This window comes from Sceloporus occidentalis, unplaced genomic scaffold (assembly GCF_023333645.1).
Source record: "Sceloporus occidentalis isolate IW3139 unplaced genomic scaffold, rSceOcc1.0.p SCAF_14, whole genome shotgun sequence".
NCBI lineage: Eukaryota > Metazoa > Chordata > Lepidosauria > Squamata > Phrynosomatidae > Sceloporus > Sceloporus occidentalis.
The window spans coordinates 9485183-9509193 of NW_028316994.1; the positions used below are offsets into that span (position 1 = coordinate 9485183).

Below are 24011 nucleotides of genomic sequence, written 5' to 3' on the forward strand. Positions count from 1 at the left end.
CCTGCCTGGTGCCTGTAGTTCAATTTGTATAAAAACACTAGCTTTCCCCCCCATGTTTTTTGTGTGATTCTGTTTTCCAAAAGCCTGGATTTGGCTGGGCATTAGTGGGGTGGAATGTCAGGGCATTGTGGAGAAATGGGAAACCTGGTATTGCCTGCTTTAAAACTGAGCAATAACTGGGAAAGATACTTGTATGCCTCAGACCAACAAAGCTATTGGTTGGGACACTTGGGCAAATGGGGATAATGTATCCAAGTGGTGGGCAAGACACACATTTGTGGACAATGTTGGGGGAACAGGAACTGTGGGAAATGTATATGTTTTGAAGGCCTAGGCCAGTGGTTCTCAACCTTCCTAATGCCATGACCCTTTAATACAGTTCCTCATGTTGTGGTGACCCAAACCCATAAAATTATTTTCGTTGGTACTTCATAACTGTAATTAAATAGGTATTTTCCAATGGTCTTAGACGACCCCCATGAAAGGATCATTCGACCCCCAAAGGGTCCCAACCCACAGGTTGGGAACCACTGGCCTAGGCACATATGTATAACCTCAAAGAGAGTCAGTATATAAGCTCAAAGAGAGAGAGGGAGTGAGTAAGTGAAAGGCTTGGAATGTCCCAGCTTCTAAGCCACCAGGGCACCTACAAAGAATGTGACATTTTCACTCCTAATGCCGGTTACTTTGGGTCGCTTGTCTTTTCCATAGTTTTGCTTGGGTGGCTTGACTTTTCCGCACCATCCAAGGATGGAAAAATCCTATTAAGATAGGTTTCTCTCAGTTCCTAAGTTTTCATTCTATTTCATTTCCACTTCAGTTTACAACTATTTTTAAAGTCCACATACTGAAGGATAATAGCATTGACAATTGGAATTTGGGAATTCTTATCAAAAAGAGTAGGGTGACTACTTTGGAGCAGAAGTGTGGAAGGTGGCATCGATAAACTAAAAAGGCCTTAAAATAGGGCATTTGATACCTTAAAATTAATAGTGACACACTTTGGCTTCGATGATTTTATTTTGTGGACAAAGACTAACCCAGAGTTCTTTAGTTCCAGTTTTTATTGTACAGTGTTATTGGCTGTATTCATTGCCTTTATTTTTTATTTTCCTGTGTCTCCTCCAATAACCTCAAGTGCATGGCACTCTTCTCCGTTTTAATTGTAACAACAACACTGTGAGGTAGGTCAGTTTTAATATGAGTAACTGACCCAATGTCACCCAGTGGATTTTGTAGCTGAGTGGAGACTTGAACCTGAATCTTGCAAGCCCAGCACTCAAACCACTACACCTCACTCACTCTTACAGTTTATGGTGGTGCTTCCACTGTTCCTTGGAAGCTGAAGTCTATGTGATATACCCAGGCGGTTGGCAGGGATCAGAGTTTATGGTGAGGTGCCACATTGGATGGCACTCAAGCATAATAGCCCCACAAGAAGGTTGCGAGAGCCATCATGATGAGAGCATTGATGTTGACCACACGCCTCCAGACTGGGTGCTCTGTGATGTCCGTCAGGCGTCTCAGCTCTTCAGCTTTGGCCTCTGGGCTTGGCTCTGTCTGCTCTTGGTTGTTTGTCCCCATCCCGCAGAACCAGCTCAAGCACTGACGCAATCTGCCAAAAGAGGGTGCTACCTTCTCATCTGTGGGGAAGAAGAAAGGAGAGACCAAGATGATGGAGCTGAATTAAAACATTAAGATCCTTCTAATAGCTATGAGGAGAGCCAGCTAGGTGTAGTGGTTTAAGTGTTGTATTATGGCTCTGGAGACCAGGGTTCAAATTGTAGCCATTAAAGCCCACTGAGTGGCCTTGGGCAAGACTCTTTCAGCCTCAGAGGAAGGCAATGGCAATTTTCCTCTGAACAAAACTTACTAAGAAAACCCCATGATACAGCGGCCTTAGGGTCATCATAAGTCAGAATGACTTGAAGGCACACAAAAAACTTGAATGTACACAGTAACAACAAAATGGCTGTGAGGCTGCGACTGGGAGCATCCCAGGAGAGTGAAGCTTCCATGGGGATTAGTGGGCAAGTTGGGAGTCACACTAGGAATGGTTGAAGCACAGCTTGTAGAAGTTACCTTTTGTTCTTCAGCTGACCATTCCTACTGGGGAATTATGGGAAATGTAGTCAAAAATAACTTTTCCAAATAGGAGGGGTGCCGCCTTCTCTGTTTGCAACTCAGCACCCCCAAGTTGCCTCACCTTCCACTTCCAGCATATGCTCCAGCCTTCCATTTTTGGCTTGTTCCATCTCTGTCTGTTCCTGCTGGTGTTGATGCGCAGCCTCCTTTAGTTTAGCTTCATCCTCTTCCTCTGTGTCGAGGTCTATCCGCTCCTCCTTACTGTGCCTGAGGCTGAACACCAGGCGATGCAGCTACCATGACAAGACAGAGGGTTTTTAAAAAAAGATGCTTGAATGGGAGGGAAATGAGGGAGGAAATGAAATCTATGGGTGCACGATTGGTTTTGGCACACATTTAGAGAAAACTTTTGTAAAAGTCCCTGAAGATGTGTACTTAAACATAATCAACAAATTTTTTATTTTTGTACAACCTTGAAATGCCATCTCACTGTCTTCACTCTCTTTTAATTACCCTGCCATTGATATCTCTTCTTTTTTTGGTTTCTTTAGGTAGGCGAGCAGTTATGACTCTCCAGATGTTTCTAGACTGCAGCCTCATAATTCATTACTACTGATGGGACTTGAAAGTCAGAAACATCTGGATGGGCACAGTTGCTCATCCCTTCTCTAGCTATATGAATGCCCCCAAATACAAAGAGAGAAAGGTTCATTTGATTCTTAGGTTCTTCCTTCATAATAAGGTCAGAGAGGTACTGTGGCCACATTGACATACTAGATTTGTTCCCAGAAACTTCTTAGGGTTTGATTGTCCTCCAGTTTCGTTTTAATTGTTGTCAAAGCCGCTGTCAACTCAAGCTCCTTTACTGTAACAGGAAGGTGCTAGTGTTTCCCTCTTAGGGTTGCCAGAGTGAAAATTGGACAGAGTTCCTATACCTTTAATGCTTGTGTCATGGTTGGCCATAACTTGAGAAGAACTTGAAGGCAAGATACACACACGGACACACACACACACACACACACACACACACACACACACACACAGGTTTCACTTGTGTGAAAGAGATACTCCCACAAAAGTTTTATAAACATTGCATGAAAAGGCAGGGAACTTACAAGTATTTAGAGAGGGAGGCTCTTCTCTTCCTTGTGACACTAGTGCTATGAAAGGTGAGTTCTAACCTACAGATTTAGCAGTATAGCAGTATCAAAAGGATGGAATTTCAGTAGGCATCTTCTTCAGAACACCCAGTATAGATTTTTGTGCTAAATTCTTCACCTGCAATACTCCTCCACCCATACTTACATGTTTATCATGGATAGGTGGGGTGCAGAGAGAGACACCCATTGTGATGACAGCCGTGGCAGAGAAGAGGATGACGGAGAAATAGAGATAGTGGACGCCACAAATCAGACGGGGGCAGGAGCTGGGGAAAAGGCAACTCCCTGTGCCATAAAAGAATTCTGGGATCATCCGAGCCATGCCGATGGCCAGTCCTCCCACCATTCCCCAAAATGCGCCCTGAAGGAGAAAGAAAAACAGGGTGAAGTTGGAGGGTGAGCAACAGAACAGAGGAAGGACTGGATCTTGTGGTATTTGTCTCTCTTCTTTTCAATCTCCTGTGCACATAACTTTGAAAAATTACTTTTTTGCATTACAGCTTTGAGAAATCCCCAACCAACATGGCCGTTTGGGGAGTGATAGTCCGTCCCCAAAAAGTAACTTTCCCCCATCTCTCTGTGCCACAACCCTAATGTTGACAGCCCATAAAAGATACTGAAAAAAGAGTAATTTTCTTAAATTTATAACTTAGTGACATACTGGCCTAAACCCTATTGTTAGTCTTGAGTGGAATAGAACCATTGAATCAATTGGATTTACTTATGTGTTGACTCACTATTGGGCAGTTGATTTAATGGATCTACTCTAGTTGGTACTAAAGGGATTCCAGTTGTCATCCTCCTTTGCTTTAACATCTTCCATCAACAAATACCAACCTCTCTAGACAAAATGATCCCAGATTACTAGGTGATGTCCAGATCTAAAGACCTTCCTACTTGGAGCACTTGTGTTTGTCCTCCAGAGCTTAAACCTCTTCATAGAATCATAGAGTTGGAAGAGACTGCAAGGGCTATCAGCAGGAAGTTCTTCATGTTTAGGTGGGATATCTTTTCCTGTAGCTTGAATCCACTGCTCCCTGTCCTAGTCTTTGGAGCAGAAGAAAACAAGCTTGCCCCATCCTCAATATGACATCCCTTCAAATATTTAAACATGGCTATCATGCTACCTCTTAACTGTCTCTTCCCCAGCTAAACATACCCAACTCCCTTCTCATGGGGCATAGTTTCAAGACCTTTCATTATTTTGGTCACCCTCCTCTTCCTTGCAGTGTGTAAATGGATTGGGAGGCTTACATTTGAGCTTACTTACCTGCTCATTGACCCTTTTGACAAAGACTCCAAGGAGAAAGATGGCAGCAATAGGTGGGGCCAGATAACTACTGATGGATTGGATGTAATCAAAAAGTTGACCACCCTGGGCAGCTTGAACTACTGGGATCCATGCAATACTGATTCCCACAAGTATCAAGATCCACACCCTGTGAAGAACCATATAAAAGGAAGAATGTAGCGGAGGGCAGACAGAAACAACACTAAACAAGTTTAAAGAGCACAGAGTAATGGACAACAAGGAGAGGATGCTGTCTGCAGTTCAGGCATCCCTCCTTTCTGACATCTTCTAACATCAAAGATCAGTGGAGGCCAGTGGTTCCTTTTCAGTGGGGCAACACATCTATGTTGGGTTTAAAAAGTAACTATCCAAAGACCAAAAAGCTGAACCCAAATGGCTTCAGTACCTTGGATAGCTTTTCTTTTTTGAGACAAAAACCCACATTGTCTTATTGAGAAGGATATATTTTTCTAGATTGCAAATTCATATATGTTAGGCTGCTTTAGACGTTAACTTTCCCAAACAATCCTGGGCAATATAGCTTATGAATGAGGAACGAGAGATCCCTAGGTATCCCTCTGAGAACTATGATTCCCAAGGACCACCTTGGGTCATGTATAAGGAGAAAGGCAGGATATAAATTAAATAAATAACTGGAAAGGCTCTTATCAGAAAATAAACATCTGCTAAAGCAGTTTAAGTCCATTGTGCAAGAACACTCTCAGGTCCAGCAATTCTTACACAGCTAGAGAAGAGGGGGGGGGGGAGTAGCTGATGGGCAGCACTGGGGAAAAAATAACAGTGGGATGGGCAGGTAAGATTGTTGCAACAAATATTAATAGAGAATCTTGTGGTATCTGAGCCCTGTTTGTCTATCAGGAATGGATATTGTGTGGCCCTCTCTTGGATTGTACCCACCCACATCTCTGGTCATTGGTCATACTGGCTGAAGATGATGGAAGTCAGCAACATCTGGAAAGCCTCACATTCCCAGTGGTCTTCAGCTTAAGAATGTAATACTAAACGGATGTGGCGAAATCACACCTCCCACTCTTTCTCACCTGCCCACTATCAACAGCTCCTTGTCACAGGCTAGAGGCCTCAGGCGGTTGTAGATGTCCATGGTGAAGAGAGTTCCACTACTGTTGAAGATGGAAGCCAGTGAACTCATCAATGCGGCCAGCATCACAGCCAGCATGAGACCCCGGAGTCCTACATGAAGCAATGCAATAGGGGAGGAGGACAAATGTGCATCTTTATTTCCTAGAGCCAGGGACGTAGCCAGGATTTTAGGAAGTGAGGGGGTCCAGACTAAGTGCCACCATTATAATGAGGCTTGAGTGCGACAGTGCAGCAGCACGCACCATTCATTTTTCTAATGGAAGGGGGGGGGGTCCGGACCCCAAGGACACCCCCCCGGCTACGTCCCTGCTAGAGCTCAGCACCCCTCATGCCCAAGAGACAGACTTGGAAGGTTCAAGGAATTGATCCTAGGGACCTGTTGAGCCCCCACACCTCCAGTGTCCAAAGGAGCACTGTCTTATAAGGCGATATAATATCAGATGCAAACTAACCCCCTTGCCTTACCATTTGGCATGAGAGTCACCACCAGTTTTGGGTAGGCAATATTGGAACACCCAACATCTGTGCCACATATTTGTCTACATTCCTCTGGGATGATACAGGCCACTTCATCTGGAAAAGTAAAAGAGACTTAGTGGAGGAAGAATAAAGGGCCATCATTTCCAGATCAAGATATATATATAGACTGATGGTTTGCTGTTATGGTTGTGTCCAAAGTTTTCCCTCTTTTTCCAGCAAAGACAGTCAACTTATAATCAGTGCCTAAAGGTTAGATAAGATTATGTTCTTAAACCAAAAATAAAAAAGGAATTTTGGTGAGTTCCCGAAAGGCAAATGGCAACATGAAAATGCTGGTTTCTTTTATATTTGCCCCGTACGCTGAGGAGGTAGCTCACTTGAGTCCATGTCATCAGATGTACCAAGTCCTATTCTCCACTGAGAAAATATATACACAGTGGTGCAAAGTTAGGAATAACCATAGTAAAATCAAATGGAAATAAAATGCATAGTTGTGTGATTATCCTTGTTAATTAAGATATAGGGAGGAATTTAAAAAAACCATTTTATTCCTGGTGAGAGGTGCTTGGATCCAATATCTTGATAGGTGGTTATTTGATCACCTGGCGTTTGAACTGAGAAAAGGGTTTTTATCCCACTAGTTTGTGCGGTGCACGTGTATTCATCCCTGCCAGTTTAGAAAACATAGTCCATAAATGTGTTAATTTTTCATGTGCTACCAATACTTTTGTTGTTTTCAATTTTCAGTGTGAATGTTAAATAAAGAAAAAGCGCCCTTCTAGCAATGGAAGGGCCTACGGCGGAAACATCAAAGGACTCCTGAGGTCTGTGTAGATTTCCCCTCCTTGTATGTACATGGTGTTGCTGGTTTATAGCCACTGAGAACAAAGCAATGGTTGAACATTAATTTGATAGCTCTTCAAGTTCCTTCCATGTGCCAGCCGGAATGTAACATTTACAAAGAATATGTGCAAAACAAGCAAACTAGAACTGAGAATTCTAATAACCTAAATGTAAGAAACCATTGTACTAGACCATCTGCCTATCTCTGTACTATCTCTGCCATAGGTTCAGAACAAATGTCAGTCACACTTTAAGATAGAATTAATTTGCCCCAGACATTGTGCTCCTTTATATACTCCAGGAGTGAGGGATGTGGAGCTCACCATGTTGTTGGACTACAACTTACAGTAGAAGTATTCAGCACAGCCAATAGTGAGGGATCATGGGAGTTACAAGGCTAACAGTTACAGCTGAGCTAGGCTGAAATATCACTGAAGACACTTAGGTCCTACTACCTTGCTCTCTGAAATAACATCTGGAACTATTGTTCTTGTCAGAGACATTGTGCTCCAAACTTTTATCCTTGATAGAAGACCTGGAATTTGTCACATTCTTCCATCTCTAAACACACTCCAACCCGCTTCCCCCAGGTGTTTACCTGGGTACAGGATCCGGCTGATCATGCCAGGCATAACCATGAGAAACATGGGCAGCAGCTTCAGGTATCCACAAAGGATGCAGCCCGCTTTGACATGGGTCAGGTTCTTGCCAGCCAGGCACCTCTGCACTATGACCTGTGTTGAGTAGGAACAGATATACCTGTTATGTGGATCTTCTTTTTCAAGAGCTTTCCTGATAGCTGTTGGCAGATGAGAGGCAATTCTGCAAATAACCCACCTCTGCCCATCCCATACCTGATCACTGCACCAGTACCAGATAGAGTTGATGGAAAGACCAAGGATAACAGCCGGCCAAGGCATGTCACTAGTCACAGCGTCTCTGATCATGTGGAAAGAGTCCTCCCGGGGCAGATAACAAGAGGCTGAGATGTTGTACAAGTCAGGAGTGGGAGACAGTGTCTGCCTGGGAAGAGCCTTCATGTATTTGTCAAACACACCTTGATAGCCTCCCACTTCATTAAAGGCTGCAAAGGAAGAAATATGGGTAGTTTTAAGAAAAGTCTTTTGAGTTCTGCTAATGCATTCTGGTCTCCCCACTATATCTGAAGCTACCCTCAGTGAAAATGAGTTGCAAACAAATATACTGTACTGCTGATTCTGTTAGTAGTCTTTCTTGCTTTGCTTGTTCTGTGCCTTCAAGACATTTCCATCTTATGGCAACCCTAAAGTGAAACTATCATTGGAGTTTATCACACAAAGGAGATCAGGAATTTATCCCATGAATATCCCAGAAAAATTGTGTAATTATGCAAAAAGATTTCACACGATGTTGCACAAAACTCTTAGAAAGAAGTATTAATGTGCATCTTTTTACTTTCGGGATTTCAGCGACAATGCATTTTCAATTTCACTTTATTTGCGTAATTTCGTGTGATAATCATTTGAGCAATTACCATTTTTGCTTTATTTGTGGGACGCTTTACATGCGCTTTAATCTCTCTTTAATGCCAAAATTTGCCCCAGTGTGATAAACTCCAAGTTACTGCAAATGAAAGTGGATTCCAAAATACCTGTTGTGTCCACATCAGCTTAAAAGTTTGGTTTCAGAAGTTGCTACTGCTGTTAAAGTAGAACATTTTACATTTTAGACATCCTCAGAAGGGAGAAACAATCACAGTCCAGCACTGATTATATGCTACAATGTATGTCCCAATTTTCTGTCTCCTCTTTGCTTTCTTGTAGCTTGGATTTTTACTTTTTGGAATACAACTTCCATGCTTCCCCAGCTAACATGTGCAGTTGCTATGTGGCTGGGAAATGCTTGAACTTGTAGTCTAATTTTTTAAAAAAACAACCCTAATGGTTCCAGGCTCTGCTTTAAGGAGGGAACGCCATACTTGAGAATGAGGAATGAGAAATCCAGACTTGTTTTATGACTTCTGCTAGAGATATAGGAGATTATCGCACTGCATTCTGAGAACGTTCCTATCATCACGTGATGAGAACGTTCCTGGAACAGATATTACTGCATTAGTAAACTAGAATGTGATCAGACCGTGATCAGAACTGCATTTTACCGCACAGCGATTCCTGAAACCGTTCCGAGAACATATTCCACCAAGGCCGCCTCCGTCTCCTGATTGGCTGAAAGAATGACAGGCAGGGAGGCAGTGAAGCAGGCAGGCGAGCGACTGCAGTGAGGGAAGGGGTGTGTGTGAGAGAGAGAGGGGGGAAAGGAGGAGGGAGGGAAGGGAGGGAAGAAGGAGGGATCGGGAGGAAGGCAGGGAGAAAGAGAAATGGGAAGAGATGAGCCTTGCAAGTTACATCCCAAACCTCCTTTGCAAGGCTGGGAAGAAGGAGGAGCTCCATGCAGGTCTCTTCAAGCCGAAGAAAAGCAAGTTGCCAGGGAGGGGACTGGGCCAAGGGCAGAGCCCTGGCAGCCATAGCAGCTCTTTAAACCGGTTAGAAAAGAAGAGTCCTCTGCTGTCATCCCAATTCCCCATTTTGGCTGCTTGTCAGCCTTTTGCCTCCTGTGTGTGTGCGCATGTAATGTGTGCCTTCATAGAATCATAGAATCATAGAGTTGGAAGAGACCACAAGGGCCATCCAGTCCAACCCCATTCTGCCATGCAGGAAATCACAATCAAAGCATCCCCAACAGATGGCCATCCAGCCTCTGCTTAAAGACCTCCAAGGAAGGAGACTCCACTACACTCTGAGGAAAGAGTGTGTTCCACTGTCGAACAGCCCTTACTCTCAGGAAGTTCCTCCTAATATTGAAGTGGGATCTCTTTTCCTGGAGCTTGCATCCATTGCTCCGGGTCCTAGTCTCTGGAGCAGCAGAAACCAAGCTTGCTCCCTCATCAATGTGACATCCCTTCAAATATTTAAACAGGGCTATCATATCACCTCTTAATCTTCTCTTCTCCAGGCTAAACATCCCCAGCTCCCTAAGTCGTTCCTTGTAGGGCATGGTTTCCAGACCTTTCACCATTTTAGTCGCCCTCCTTTGGACACGCTCCTTTTTGAATTGTGGTGCCCAGAACTGGACACAATATTCCAGGTGGGGCCTGTGAGCTTCCCTCCCCGCTTTAATTCTTGTCTGGCTCTTTGCTATGGAATTCTGGGAGTTGTTTGCTTGCTTTTGTGTGTTGCTCCAAACAGAGGAGCTTTTGTGGGTTCCTTCCTGGAGGGAAGGAGGAGAAGGTCCTGGGCATCCCTGCCATCCTTGCCTCCTGCAGGCTGCCAGCACAGGAGCCCCGCTGTACATGACACTAGAGGCCCCCGCAGAAGCAGCCAGACCCTCTCCCTCTTGCTCTCTGCTCTGGCCCCCCTGTTTCCCTCTCTCTTTCTCTCTCTTTCTCTCTCTTTCCCTTCTTTCCTCTTCTCTCACTTGTCCCAACTTTCCTCCCTTCCCTCCCTCCTTCTTTACCCCCTCACACACACACACCTTCCCTCACTGCAGTCGCTCGCCTGCCTCCCTCCCTCCCTGCCTGTCATTCTTTTAGCCAATCAGGAGACGGAGGAATGCGAGAACGGATTTGAGAACACATAAGAATATCGCACACACTTCTGTTGGAACGTTCTCATCACGTTTCAGCTCTCTGGGAACACATTCATATCTGTACCCTCCTGGAACACATTTGGAACACATTTAAGCGTTCTGAGAACCCGATTGGAACACATACGTGCGGTATACTCAAATGCGTTCCGTTCTCATCACGTGATGAGAACGGTCTCAGAACGCAGTGCGATAATCTCCATACTCACCAAATCCCATGAGAACAAAGGCTCCACTGATCATGACAAATGTCTGGACTGTGTCTGTGTACATGAGGGCAGCCAATCCACCTGAAAAAGAGACAAGAGATGTGCATGCATAGCCACTGGAAAGCTGGCTTATATCAAGTCAGATCATTGGACAATATCATAGGGTGCATCCACATTGTAGAAATAATGCAGTTTGACACCTCTGCCATGGTGCCATCCAACAGAATCCTGGGATTTGGAATTTTGTGAGATACCGGCACTCTTTGTCTGGGAAGGCTAAAGACTTTGTAAAACTGCAAATCCCAGGACTCCATAAGATGGAGCTATAGCATGTAAAGTGATTTCAAATGGCGTTATTTTTACAGTTCAGATGCACCCACAGTTTTGGCTATAATTTCAGTTGTAAACTCTTCAGAGCAAAGATCTGTCTTCTCATATTCTGTAAAGTGGTGTGCACATATAGTCCAACTCATGTCTGTGTAAGTCACTGTAACTCATGTCTGTGTAACTCACTGTAACTCATGTCTGTGAAACTCACTGTTTTGGTTGTTGTGGAGGATGGCATTCTCTAATGGTCATGCCAACCCATCTCTTAAACTCCTGCAAGCCCCTTAACCATTTACTGGCTGGTGGAGAGTGAATGTGGGGAGCAGCAGTGGAGCAGCATGCATTTATATTTCTGTAGTAGTACACACCACAATGACGTCCTCAACCTCCAGTATACCTGTTGCTGGAGTCTGGATGGAGGAACATAGCTGAACATTGCTCCACCATGTCCCCATACTCTCCAATATTTCATAGATGAAAACTGGGGCATGTGTGGCCAAGAAACATCATAGTGTGGTCAAAATGCCTCAGGTTATTAATGAGGAAGAATTCACACACTAGGAAAAGTCACAGCAGTTTGCTTTTGCCTGAGTTTACTAGGAAGGACAAAATTCTACCCCTCCTGTCCCTTTTTCTCACTGACTTAATTGAATGCAAACCACTTTCCACTTTGAACTCAGTCTGCAGCAATTGAAGCGAGCTGAAGACAAAGAGGGAAAGTGGGAGGAGGAGCGAGAAACGGGGATATTTTAAAAGCAGCTGAAAAAGTGGGACAACAGAGAATTCATTAGGACTTTTCCTGTCAAATTGGGCCAGTTGGAGTGTATGTATCCCCCTCTGTCTACTGCTCTCTAAATGGCTGTACTGGAGATTCCAGCAGTTTAAAAAGTGTTTTGGGGGGTTGAGGTGGAGACGTGCTGTAGTTTCACCTATATGGAATTTTATGATATGTCCCCAATCCAGGATTTCAGCCGGTATTGTCCTTGTTGTCCTCACCATCATTATTTCTTAAATATTTCTTATATAAGCTTTGGACTACAGTTCTCAGAACCCACAGCCAGCATGGCCATTGGCAATGCTGGCTGGTGATTCTGGGAAATGTAGTCCAAAAACATGTAAGCACTGATACAACTGGCAGCAACTCTCCAAGGTTTCAGAGAGACATTTTCCCAGCTCTGCCAGGAAATACCAGAGATTGACCCTTGGACTGTCTGTAGGCAAAGCATATGCTCTGCTACTGAGCTACGATTCTTCTGCTAACCCCCTTTCCTTGTTCTTTTGATGCTTCAGCACTATCAGTCTTTTATCACTTGCCAGTTGCAGTCTTGGAGTGAAACCGAAAAACAAAAATCTGGGAAGACTCCCTCTCCTCTTCTTCAGTTTCTGTTTAGCAAGAACATCCATCTTCATGGCTTTTTACTGGCTCCATGTAATTAATCATTCTGTTCTTGAGAAATGGCCAAAGAGGTAACTCAAGGAAGGTCATTAATGGGGCATGAAAGGAGTTATGTACCTTCAGGTCAACTTCCCGTGCATTTCCATGGTTCAGTGTGGATTCAATTCCTGCTCTCCAAAGAGTCCTAGTCCAACACTCAAACCACTGTACTGGCTCTAGGAAATGTGTACCCCTTTTTATTGTAGGTTGAATTAATAACCTGAGTTTGGCAGGGTTCTTGTGCCATGTCCAGGAAACATATTCAAGAGTAGCTGTGTGGGACAGCAAAAACCAACAAAATCCCAAATCCCCAAAAACAGTGAAACTGTTTATTGGGCCAACTAAAAGCATAACATACATTATAAGAGCTTTCCAAGCTTCACCAGCTTCTTCATAAGGCAAAGATGTTAAAAATCATACCTGACAACAAAAATCTTAACTTACAACAGAAGTAGACAAAATGTAGGCCTGTGTAGGCATGAAAGTAAAAAGCGGTCAATTTTTTCCACTTTCTGTGGGTTATTTTCACGTTAATGCTCAATGCCCCTGATGAGTCTGAAAATGATCCCACTTTTGCAGGATTTCCCAGGATTTAAATCCCATTTCAGCACAGGATTTAGGCATTTAGCCTGCTGTGTGATAAACTCCTATGTCTGCAGCTCTCCAGACAACTGATCTGCAGCAGATAATCACTGGTGATGTGCTTTCTTTGTGTTTCCTTCTCGCCATAAATCACCAGCTGGTGGCTACTTAATCAAGCCTGTTAAAAGGACCAGAGCAGGTCAGACTGTTTCTTCTCAACACCCTTCTCTTAACCATTTGGCAACCATACTCCCTATTGTATCTGATCCCATCTCCCTCTGCAATTCCAGCTTCCTATTGGGCACACAACCTATCTGTCCCATTTAACATGGTTACCTGTCACTGTGTAAATGGTGGTTATGATCAGGAGGGCAATGACAGCCACATAAATATTCCATCCCAAAGCTTGTTGGATGAACACAGCACCAGAGAACATGTCTACCTGCGGGGAGATGGAGGGGAGGATACAGCTCAATTAATCAGGGTTTTCATCAGGAATTGATGCAGTGCAATTGAAAAAGAGCAGAAGAGGTAAAGAATTCCTCCTTCCAAAGGTGGGATTGCCAGGAGTTGGGGTATAGTTATGGGGGTCTTAGCACTGGCCTCCAATAATGATTCTGCCTATCAAAAAGTTCTCAAACTTTTAGCATTGCAGAGAGTGAGACAATGGCCTAATCTGTGTTGCAAAAACAATACAGTTTGACACCACTTCAGCGCCATGGCTCAATGTGATGGAATTCTGGGATTTGTAGTTTTGTGAGATACTTTGTTTTCTCTGTCAGAAAGCTCTGGTCCCACAACAAACTACAGATCCCAGAATTCCATAGCACTGAGTGATGGTAGTTAAAGCGGTGTCAAACTGCATTATTTCTGCAATGCAGATTAGCCCACGGATAATCTTAAATATCTCGAATGCTTATTATTATTATTATTAACCTTTATTTATGAAGCGCTGTAAATTTACACAGCGCTGTACATGCAATCTTTTTAGTTAGACGGATCCCTGCCCTCGGGCTTACAGTCTAAAAAGACATGACACAGAAGGAGAAGGGAGTGGTGGAGGGAAAGGGTAAGAGGTCCAGCAGTTCCTCTCTACCTCCAAGGCCTGGACCAAGGCAGATGGACTGGAGGGAGGGCTTGGCTTCATAATGGATGGTTAATCTTCTTCCAGGGAAAATACATACTCTCAAGTAGGATAATGCATATACAGTACATTACATTTCCTGCATTCCTTTGGTTATTTTCCCAGCCCCTTTTCTTTCAATACCTAAACTGTATTTCTAAATGTGAAGTTGAAGACTTTCACAGCTGGCATCAATTGGGTTTTTTTTTTGGGTTATGTGGCCGTGTTCTGGAAGAATTTATTCCTGTTGTTTTGCCAGCATCTGTGGCTGGCATCTTCAAAGAATGCTGGTATGGAAGTTCAACTAAATGTTCAACTGAAGTTTTAAATTAATGCAATGCTTGAAATTTGGGCTCTAGAGGAATATTTCATTTGGAGGAGTCAGAAATTGTAGTTAGGAGTTTATGCCCTACAGCTCTAAGGCCCAGTGTGGTGACAAGATTTTGGATACTATTAAAGTAGCATACCACCTCAGGTGTAAGAAGCATATTATTTTTCTTTGTCTTCAATATTAACCCTTATTCTAACATTGAATCCCCCCCTTCCCACTACCCCCTTTCCATCCTTGATGCCTCGAGAAAGACTTACTGAAATTTTGGTGAAGATATACATGAAAAGAGAGAGGACAGAGAGGTAGAGACGGATTCGCCGACCTCCAAAGCGCTTCTTCAGGTACTGTGGCATTGTGATGACCTGCACAGTTGGGAGGAGATGTTACTGGCATTTTTCATATCATAAGGCATCCTCAGAGTTTGGAAGTAATGCATTAGAAACAATGTTGTTGCTGTAACAAATTATTTTCTTTCTTGTAATGAGGAAGTGATCATGGTATCATTGAAAGAGAGGTTTAATGAGCGAGAACGAAACTGCCATGTTGGTAGAGTAAGTAATATTTTCTGTTTTAGGTAACTTAACGCTACATAGCAAGGATAGTTGTTTAACAGAGGAAGAAATAATGAGGAATTACTTTCAGTACATCATAAAAGGAAAAAAAGAGGAGGAGAAAAAAAATCTAGCAACAGCTTTAAGACTAACTGATTTATATTTTAGCATGAGGTTTCCTCATTGTCTAATTCAAATTTACGTAGGTCCTCTGTGGTCATTTTCTTTGTTTTCTTTATGTTCAGCAGCAGGCCTGCCTTTGCACTTTCTTCCTTGAACTTCTTTAGTAATTGTTCCAAGTCATTCTTGATCTAATTTCTGATTTTGTACTGTAACCCAAAAGAAAACCATTGGCTCTCCTAGTCCCAGTTTAGTAGTCCACAGACCCTTCTTATATAGCCAAAGTATTAGAGTCCTGCATTTGGGTCATGTTCACAATGCTCTGCAGATATGAAGCTTCCTGGGTGACACTACCTCACAGAATTGTTTCAAGATAAACTGGAAGCAGGATTGGGTTGAAAACTACATAGCTGCCCTGAATTCACTGGAAGCTTCTCTCTCTTTTTAATACCACAATCAATAAATGTGTTTAAGAGGAAAAATTCCTTCCCTTACCCCAGCTGTGAGATAGACAGGGACAAAGAGCCATCCAAGGAGGAGAACAATGAAGAGAGCCTAGGAGGAAAGAGATGTGAGATCAGTAGGGATTTGGGTGGGTCACATTAACAAAGGACACATCCAGAAGAAGAGAGGGAAGTCTCTGGAAGTACTGGGAGCTTCCACTTCTTTGTGGGCTGATTTTACCTGCATATACCCATCCAAATTCTTTCTTGAAATATCCTTGTTTTCTCTAATCCCTCTCCCTTCTCTTCTTCCCTCTACCACTGCTCACGAGTCACATCTGGAGTTGTGCAAAATTTCATAAAACGATTTTCACTAATTTCCACTGTGCTTTCTTTATTATTAATCAGGAGTTACAGCAGACTAGTAGAGAGAGATTTCATATTACAAAATACTGAGTTGATTTAAACTGACCTGGGAAGTAGAAATGAAAAGTCCTTGGTAGTGCTAGGAGTCCCAAGGAATTAGTCCAGAATGAATAAAATGTCATGTGTATGTTCAAAATAAAATCAATTAGCATTGGAACAAAACCTGGGACTTCCAGTGACTTTTCTCTATTCTGGAGGGGCTCATATTAATCCAGACTGGTATGTTACTTAATGGTTCCTGCTCATTAAATGAATCAAGTCTTTGATACCTTTTTGTTTCTGCAGTCTACCTCATTTTGTGCCTCCCCTCCCCATCCCTTCAAAGAAATATGGAGCCCTCGGTTGACTGCTTACATTCCACTCAAATCCTGCCACGGCCAGGCCATTAGCTGCACCAGTGCCTGCCAATCCCACGAAGTGCCCACTGCCAATGTTGCTGGCAAAGAGAGAGGCACCGATCTATGGATACAAAAACAAACAAAGAAAAATAAGGCAGTGTCTGAAATATTCCAGACCCATCAGTTCAAACATTGGCCTCACCAAGACCTTTGAGCTGGCACTTGTCACCCCTGGTTTTGTTATGGGCTGATGCTACACCGCAGAATTAATGCAGTTTGACCTTGCTTTAACTGTCATGGGTCCATCCTGGAGCCCTGGTGGTGCACTGGTTAAATGCCGGTCCCGCAGCCACAACGTTGTAAGTTCAGTGCCGGGCAGGGCTCCGAGGTCGACTCAGTCTTCCATCCTTTCGTAGGTCAGAAAAATGAATACCCAGCTTGTTGGGAACAATTGGTTTACAGACTGTAAACCGCTTAGAGAGTGCTAGTTCACCGATAAGCTATGTAGAAATGTACTTGCTACATTGCTATTGCTATCCTATGGGATCCTGGGATTTGTAGTTTGTTGTGGCACCAGACCTCTGACAGAGAAGGTTAAATAGCTCACAAAACTACAAATCCCAGAATTTCACAGCATTGAGCCAGGGTAGGGTTGCCATAATTCTCTAATAAAAACCGGGACAAAATGTAGGACAAAATTTAGACCAAAATGTAGGCCATTTAAGGTCCTCCATTTTTCTTAAATGTACTACATTTTGGGCTAAATTTTATCCTACAATTGTCCTATATTTTGATCTAAATGTTGTCCTACATTTTGTCCCGGTTTTTAGTAGAGAATTATGGCAACCCTAACTAGGGCAATAAAAACAGTGTCAAACTAAGTTAATTCTGCAATGTAGAAGCAACCATGTCCTTCCAATTAGTTCACCCAGTATTCTACATCCCCCTGCATCCAGTTTCTTTCCCACTGCTCTCTTCTTTTTTCTCTTTCTCTCATCTCACTCCTGATTCTTCCTCCTACTTTGAATTTATCTACTCAGCCTCCCTCCAAGTGATTTGCTTGTCAACTCATACACTCCAACATTTCACAGATAAAGATTGGAACACATGTGGCCAAGTTTCATCAGCGTGTGGTCAAGATGGCAAAATTCATTAAAGAGGGGGAACACACAAGCTAGGAGAGGCTGCACTGGTTTTGCTTTTGCCTGTGTCTACTGGGAAGGGCAAAGTTCCACCCTCACCCTTCCTCTCCTCTTGCTGAGTAAATTGCGTGCAAACTACTTTTGTACTTTGAATAGAGTTTGTAACAACTAAAGTAAGCTGAGGAAAAAAGTGGACAAGTGGGAAGAGGAGAAAGAAACTGGCACTTTTTAAGTAGCTGAAAAAGTGGGATGACAGGATTAACTGGATAGTGCTGGTATAGTGGTTTGAGTATTGAACTATGACTCTGGAGGGCAGGGTTCGAATCCCCGCTCATCCATTAAAACCCATAGGATGATCTTGCGCAAGTCACATTCTCTTAGCCTCAGAGGATGGCAAATGGCAAATCCCCTCCGAAGAAACTTGCCAAGAAAACACTGTGATAGGTTTGTCTTAGAGTCTCTAGAAGTTGGAAATGACGTGAAGGCAAACACACACACACACACACACACACACACCTTGACAAATTGGTATAATTGGAGAGTAAGTTATCTGTTTCCCTAACCTCTAAGGATTGGGACTTCTTTACATTTTCTCCATTTCCCTGAAGAATCCCTATCTCCTTGCTTTTCCTCCGTGCTTTTAATATTACTTACCGGCCACCATATCATGTTCCTACCAGCCAAAAAATATCCCCCGACAGTACTTCGGTTGGTCCGGCACATGGACTGTAAGTCAAGACATAATGACAAGAGAAAAGGTGTAATTATGAATGGGTGAATCAGTCATATTTATTTAATATTAATGGCTGTAATCCTCCATAATCATCTATGTTACATAACCTTACGAATACTTAGCTAAGGACCTTTCCACACAGGGCACAGAAGTAGGGTCAGTTTGCATTGGCCGATGCGTATTCGCATGATATTGCATTGTTCATTCACACTTGTGCTCTCTGAATACGCTTTGCCGATGCGTATTTGCGTCATATCGCATCGTTCATTCACACCCGCGCTCTCTGAATACACTTTGCCGATTCGTATTCGCATCATATCGCATCGTTCATTCACACCTGGGCGGCCTTCCGCATCGAGGTTTTGCGAATCGGCCAATGCGTATTCAGGCAAAGTGAAACAAGTGCAGATTGGATAACCACACCAGCCCAATACAATGTGTATTGGCCGATGCGCATCGGCAGTTTTGCGCATGCTCTGTGGGGCTCTGAACGGGGGCAACATTTTTAATTTCCAGGGTGAAGAATGAGGTCACTGTTTAGTGCGTAATATCGCGAGAATTGCTGCCTTTAGCAACTTACGAAAGGGGTATGCACCGTGTGTGTGTGTGTGTGTGTGTGTGTGTGTGTGTATACACACACACACACACATAAATACATACATACATACTTATATATATACATACATACTTATATATATATATATACACAGAGTGGTACAGCCAAAAGTGTGATGCCTTTTTATGTGTACACACACATTTGTCCGTATGAGTGTTAATACACACACACACACACATACACACACAAACTGTGGAGCAGCCAAAAGTGTAATGCTGCATGTATATTCTTACACACACATCTGTGTGTGTGTGTGTGTGTGTGTGTGTGTGTGTGTATATATACACATACATACATATACATATATACACACATATACATATACATATATACACACACACACACACACAAACTGTGAAGCAGCCGAAAGTGTAATGCTGCATGTATATGCTTACACACACATCTTTGTGTGTGTGTGTGTCTGTCTGTATATATATATATATATACACACACACATATACATATACATCCCCCCCGACACAAAAGGTTTCTGCTTTATCTCATTCAGTGGAAAAATCGCTCCCCAGCCCCGGCGGTTGTCCTGAAAGGGGAAAGGGCCAATGGAAGGAGAAGGGGGAAATTCCAGCGCAGCATCATGGGAAATTTGTAACCCGGTGGTCTTCAGGAGAACCAGCGGATTGGATGTACACACCAGCCAAAGCAGCAGAGGTTTCGCACTGGCCATCAATACGGATCCCACCGATCCACTGATTTTGTGCACTCGCAAAACGGAGGAGCCGACTGCCTTCAGTTCGGAACCCAGCCGTGAATACGCATTGGCCAAAGCGTATTCACGTTATATCGCATTGGTCAATACGTATTCTGAGCTCACAGGTGTGGAACACCAATGCAATGTAACGCGAATACGCATCGACCAATGCGAACTGACCCTACTTCTGTGCCCTGTGTGGAAAGGTCCTAAGTAGCAGAGGCACCAAGAAACCCTATGAGTGAATTGTGATTTTGCTTCTGCTGCCTTTGGGATTAGAAACATTCACAGTGGGCCCTTGGTATCTGCTGGGGTTTGGATCCACGACCCTCTGTGGATAAAAAAATCTGGGGATTTTTAGTACCATTATACACAGTGGGGTAGTAAAGTGTGTCCCTTATATAAAATGGTGAAATCAAGGTTTGCTTTTTGAAATTTATATAGTTTTAAAAAATATTTTCAAACTGTGGGTGCTTGAATATGTGGATAAAAAATCCATAGATATGGAGGGCTATGTATCTGGGAAGAAGCAAGGATGGTAGCTCTACAATCAAATTAAAGTAAAGCAGAATAGATGTGCATGCCTGTACTCACTGGCATGTTTTAGGAAGGAAGGACAAAGGACAGACAGATATTGTGGCAAGCAGCATCACAGGCCTGTTATGGGAAGCCATGCCTGGTGAGTGTCCTGTTTCCATTACTGTACTTTCTGAATAGTCATTTGGATGTCCCCTTGGGTTGCAGGATCCTGGATTTTACCTATGAAGGCCAGCTCCAGCTGCTCCACATTTTTTTACAGAGGAGAAGGGCATCTGCAGTGGGTCTATGATGGGCCACAGTATGTTATTTTTGGCCACAAAATCTACTGCACATTGCAAGTCACTTTCATTTGCACCTTTCTTATATTGTGGTACTGTATATTGGTATGCCTTCAGACAGGGATGTAGCTAGGATTTTAGGAAGGGGGGGGGGTCCAGACTAAGTGCCACCATTATAATGGGGTTTGGGTGTGGTGGTGCAACAGCACACACCATTCATTTTTCTAATGGAAGGCGGGTCCGGACCCCAAGAACCCCCCCTTGGCTATGTCCCTGCTTCAGACGACTGTTCAGCAGATGTGTGTTTCCATCCCTCCATCCCCAGTTCTGCTTCTCCTGAAGGCATTTGGGTGTTAAAATGCCTGAGCTTTTTTTTTAAAATCAGGAGGTTTGAGAGCTTTGGAAAAATTGTAGAGGCTGCAAAGTTTCTGGAGACCACTTGTGACCACACACCACATTATTCCCACCACTGGTTTATAGCAAAACTTGTGGGGAGTACTTTTCCAGGTTTTGGCTTACAGAAACATGCCGCTCTGGAAAGTATCTGGGAAGGTTAACAACCACAGTGACTGGAGGACAGGTGTTCAAAACATGGCCACAAATGTCCATGGGAAGGATGGCGCATCATAATGGCTTTTTGCTCACAAGGTTGTTTGTGTTCATATTTTGAATGTGTATGTACCATCTCTGAGAGCAGGCAAGTTTTCTAGTAGTTTGGAGCTTCTATTATTTTCTAACAGCTTGGAACCTTTGTCAGCTCTCACCATGTTAGCTCTCACCAAGATACACATGAAAATATGAAGGATTTGTGTGCCCTTCAGCATGGATATTAGTCCAAGAGGTCCTGGTCAGGTTAGATCATATGAGACTATGAACTGAGCAAATACTTCAAGGTACCATAGGTGTCAGTAGGCATGTTGCAGAGTCAGGGAGTTAGATGATAAAGAATTTATTCAGCTGGACTGCAGTCCAAACACAGCCACCCTTTTGGATACTCCTACCTTCAAGGAACAAATTGTGCAATTGCTAATCTGTAAAATTTTACACCTCATTACCAACTGCTAGTACATTCCTGAACTATGTTAGAGTTGATAATAATTAACTCTTCTGATCAGGCCTGGAATCAAAGAGAAGAGACAATGAAAGACATGTGAAATTCAACAAGAGCAAAATGCAGGGTCCTTTGGCTTTGGACAAAGGGACTCTGTGAGAGAAGCATACACAAGAAAGTGTTTGAGTTCTAGGTTCTTCAATGGCACTTGTGGTTTTTATATCTCATTTGATAACCATCACCTCTACCTTGGGGAAATTTTGGGATATCATTCAGATGGCTTTTTAAAAAAGCTCTAGGTCCAACATTATCAGCTCATACTTGATTTCTAGATTCTGAAACCGTATTGAATTGCCTCTGAGTAGTTTGTAGCTCAGGAGAAACAAAATCAGATGATAAAAATATGAAATATAATAATTAAGAATAAGAAACAATAAAATGCTGTAAATAAATATAAGCAAAAATAAATAAATAAAAATCCAACATTCAGAATTGTTTCATAAAGCTATTAAATTAATACAACCTATAGCAAGCCCTTCCCAAGGAAAAATTGAAAGGCTGGGGTGAATAAAAGCCTTCTCCTGGTACTGGGAAGTGCATAAGCAAGTTATTTAAAATAAACTGTTTTTAAAGTCTCTTTAGCCAATGGTTCTATTCTCAAAGGTCCCATCTTCTGTCCATTTGGGTTCTGGGTTGGCAATAGAGTTGGAGAAAATAAAAATATAGCCCTTGAAATTCCCCCTTCTTTCACTTCAGGGAGGAACCTAAAAATTCACACCAAATTTCTGCTGAGGCAAAAGTTCCACAATATTTGAAGTCACATTTGAAATTCCCCATTAGGAAGACATCTCCAGTCCATAATATAACAAAGGGCTCTTCCTGAGTCTTCTTTCTGAAAGTGATCCTACTAAGGGGAATGTGTTGTAGTATGAAGATATCTGAAAGCCTTCAGCTCCAAGCTTCTAATATATGTATTCCCCAATTCTCATGTTTGTGACGCTGTATGTGTATGCAAATTTGTCGCAAATTCATTTGTCAGTGCTTCAAGATCTCATTGTTACAAGAGACCATTTTGCTAAATGGTCAGAGAAGAGACATGAAAAGAACTGAGCTTTTGAAGGCTCAGGTGAGATGGGTGGATGAGGTATGCTTGGAGTAAAAATAGGGTGCCATGTAAGAAAATATGCTGATAGTAGAAAGACATAGTTAATACTATCTATGAATGGGAGAAGGATCATTGGTACTTGGAGAGAAAGAGAGAGAGAGATTAGTGCATGGGTAGATTATTGATAACAACAGTTGGGGATGGAGAAAGCAACAACGTATGGTACATATTTTTATAGCAAACATTTTGAATGTGTAGCTCTGGAATATATGATAGATGTCTCTTCAGTGAATGAATGAATGCACTGCAATATCCAGTTCTGGTGTTACTAAGCTTTCTGGACCTATGTGGCTCTCATTGAGCCACATTTGAATACCCTCCAATATTTCACAGATGAAAATTGGAACACATGTAACCAAGCACCATCAGTGTGGCTAGGCTAGTAAAGATATTAATGAGGAAGAGAAGACAAGTTACAAGAGGTTGCAACAGCCTGAGGACAATCCTATCCCCTCCTCTGTTCTCTCCCTTGTGAGTTCAAACTACTTTTGCACTTTAAACTCCATTTGCAGCTATTGTAATCTGAGGACAACGGGGAAGGTGGGAGGTGGAGAGATAAACTGGGACATTTTAAAAGCAGCTGAAAAAATGGAAGGACAGAGGATTAATTGGGACTGTCCCTACCAAACTGGGATGGTTGGTGGGTATGCATTTGGCCTGTCAATGCCAGTATTGCTTTTCTCAAACGTCCATCCCAGAGTCAGACCATCCCCATTATTTTTCATCATGGGAAAAAAGAAAACAGAACTTTTCTTTGCCTTGGAAAATGTTGGTGTATGGCCTACATACCCACAGCCCAACTCCAATGACGGCAAGGAAATAGCAGCAGATGACAGCAATGTCTGCAGGGTTGCTGATGGTCCCTACTGTCGGTGCGTGGATTGGAGAATCCTGCTCCATGGTGCTTCCAACTGTGAATCTTCTATAGGGGTCAAAGCTGAGGAACTCTGTGGGCCAGCTCCTCAAGAGGGGAGGCATGCACACACTGGTGGGTTAATGACAAACTCAGTCATGACCAGTTGGATGTGTGATTAACTTGCAGCGTATGTGATGGAAAGGTTTAGGTGGGGAAAGGAGGAACAGAGGTGTCGAAAAGAGCAATTTCTGTTAATCCTAGATTAGGTTGACACTTCCTTATTAATGGCCTTTGCCTTTGAATGGCTGCATAATAGACAGACATCAATTCACAGAGCATTTCGATTCACCACATGCTAAGAAGAGATGCTTTGATACTGCCACATGCTCACATGTTCTTCTCATGGTGTCACTTGAAGACCTTCAAGTTAGGCA

The 24011-nt window shown here is 43.0% G+C and overlaps 1 protein-coding gene across 4 annotated transcripts; it reads right to left on the minus strand.

The window, feature by feature from the left end:
• Positions 1-1416: 1416 nt before the first annotated feature.
• SLC5A2 (solute carrier family 5 member 2) lies at positions 1417-23621 on the minus strand. 4 transcript variants are annotated; one of them, XM_089481110.1, is made up of 15 exons: positions 23511-23621; positions 18284-18355; positions 16504-16608; positions 15776-15835; positions 14867-14971; positions 13492-13597; positions 10812-10892; positions 7836-8065; positions 7580-7715; positions 6124-6231; positions 5598-5748; positions 4516-4684; positions 3391-3606; positions 2207-2378; positions 1417-1643 (listed from the first exon to the last, which is right to left on the minus strand). In XM_089481110.1, exons 1-15 carry the CDS (start codon positions 23619-23621, stop codon positions 1417-1419), a joined length of 2049 nt encoding a protein of 682 aa, XP_089337236.1. The 4 variants fall into 4 exon arrangements, with proteins under 4 accessions (XP_089337236.1, XP_089337237.1, XP_089337239.1 ...); XM_089481111.1 differs by having other exon boundaries at positions 1417-1638; positions 2247-2378; positions 23511-23591; XM_089481113.1 differs by having other exon boundaries at positions 1417-1615; positions 2233-2378; positions 23511-23591.
• Positions 23622-24011: the final 390 nt, after the last annotated feature.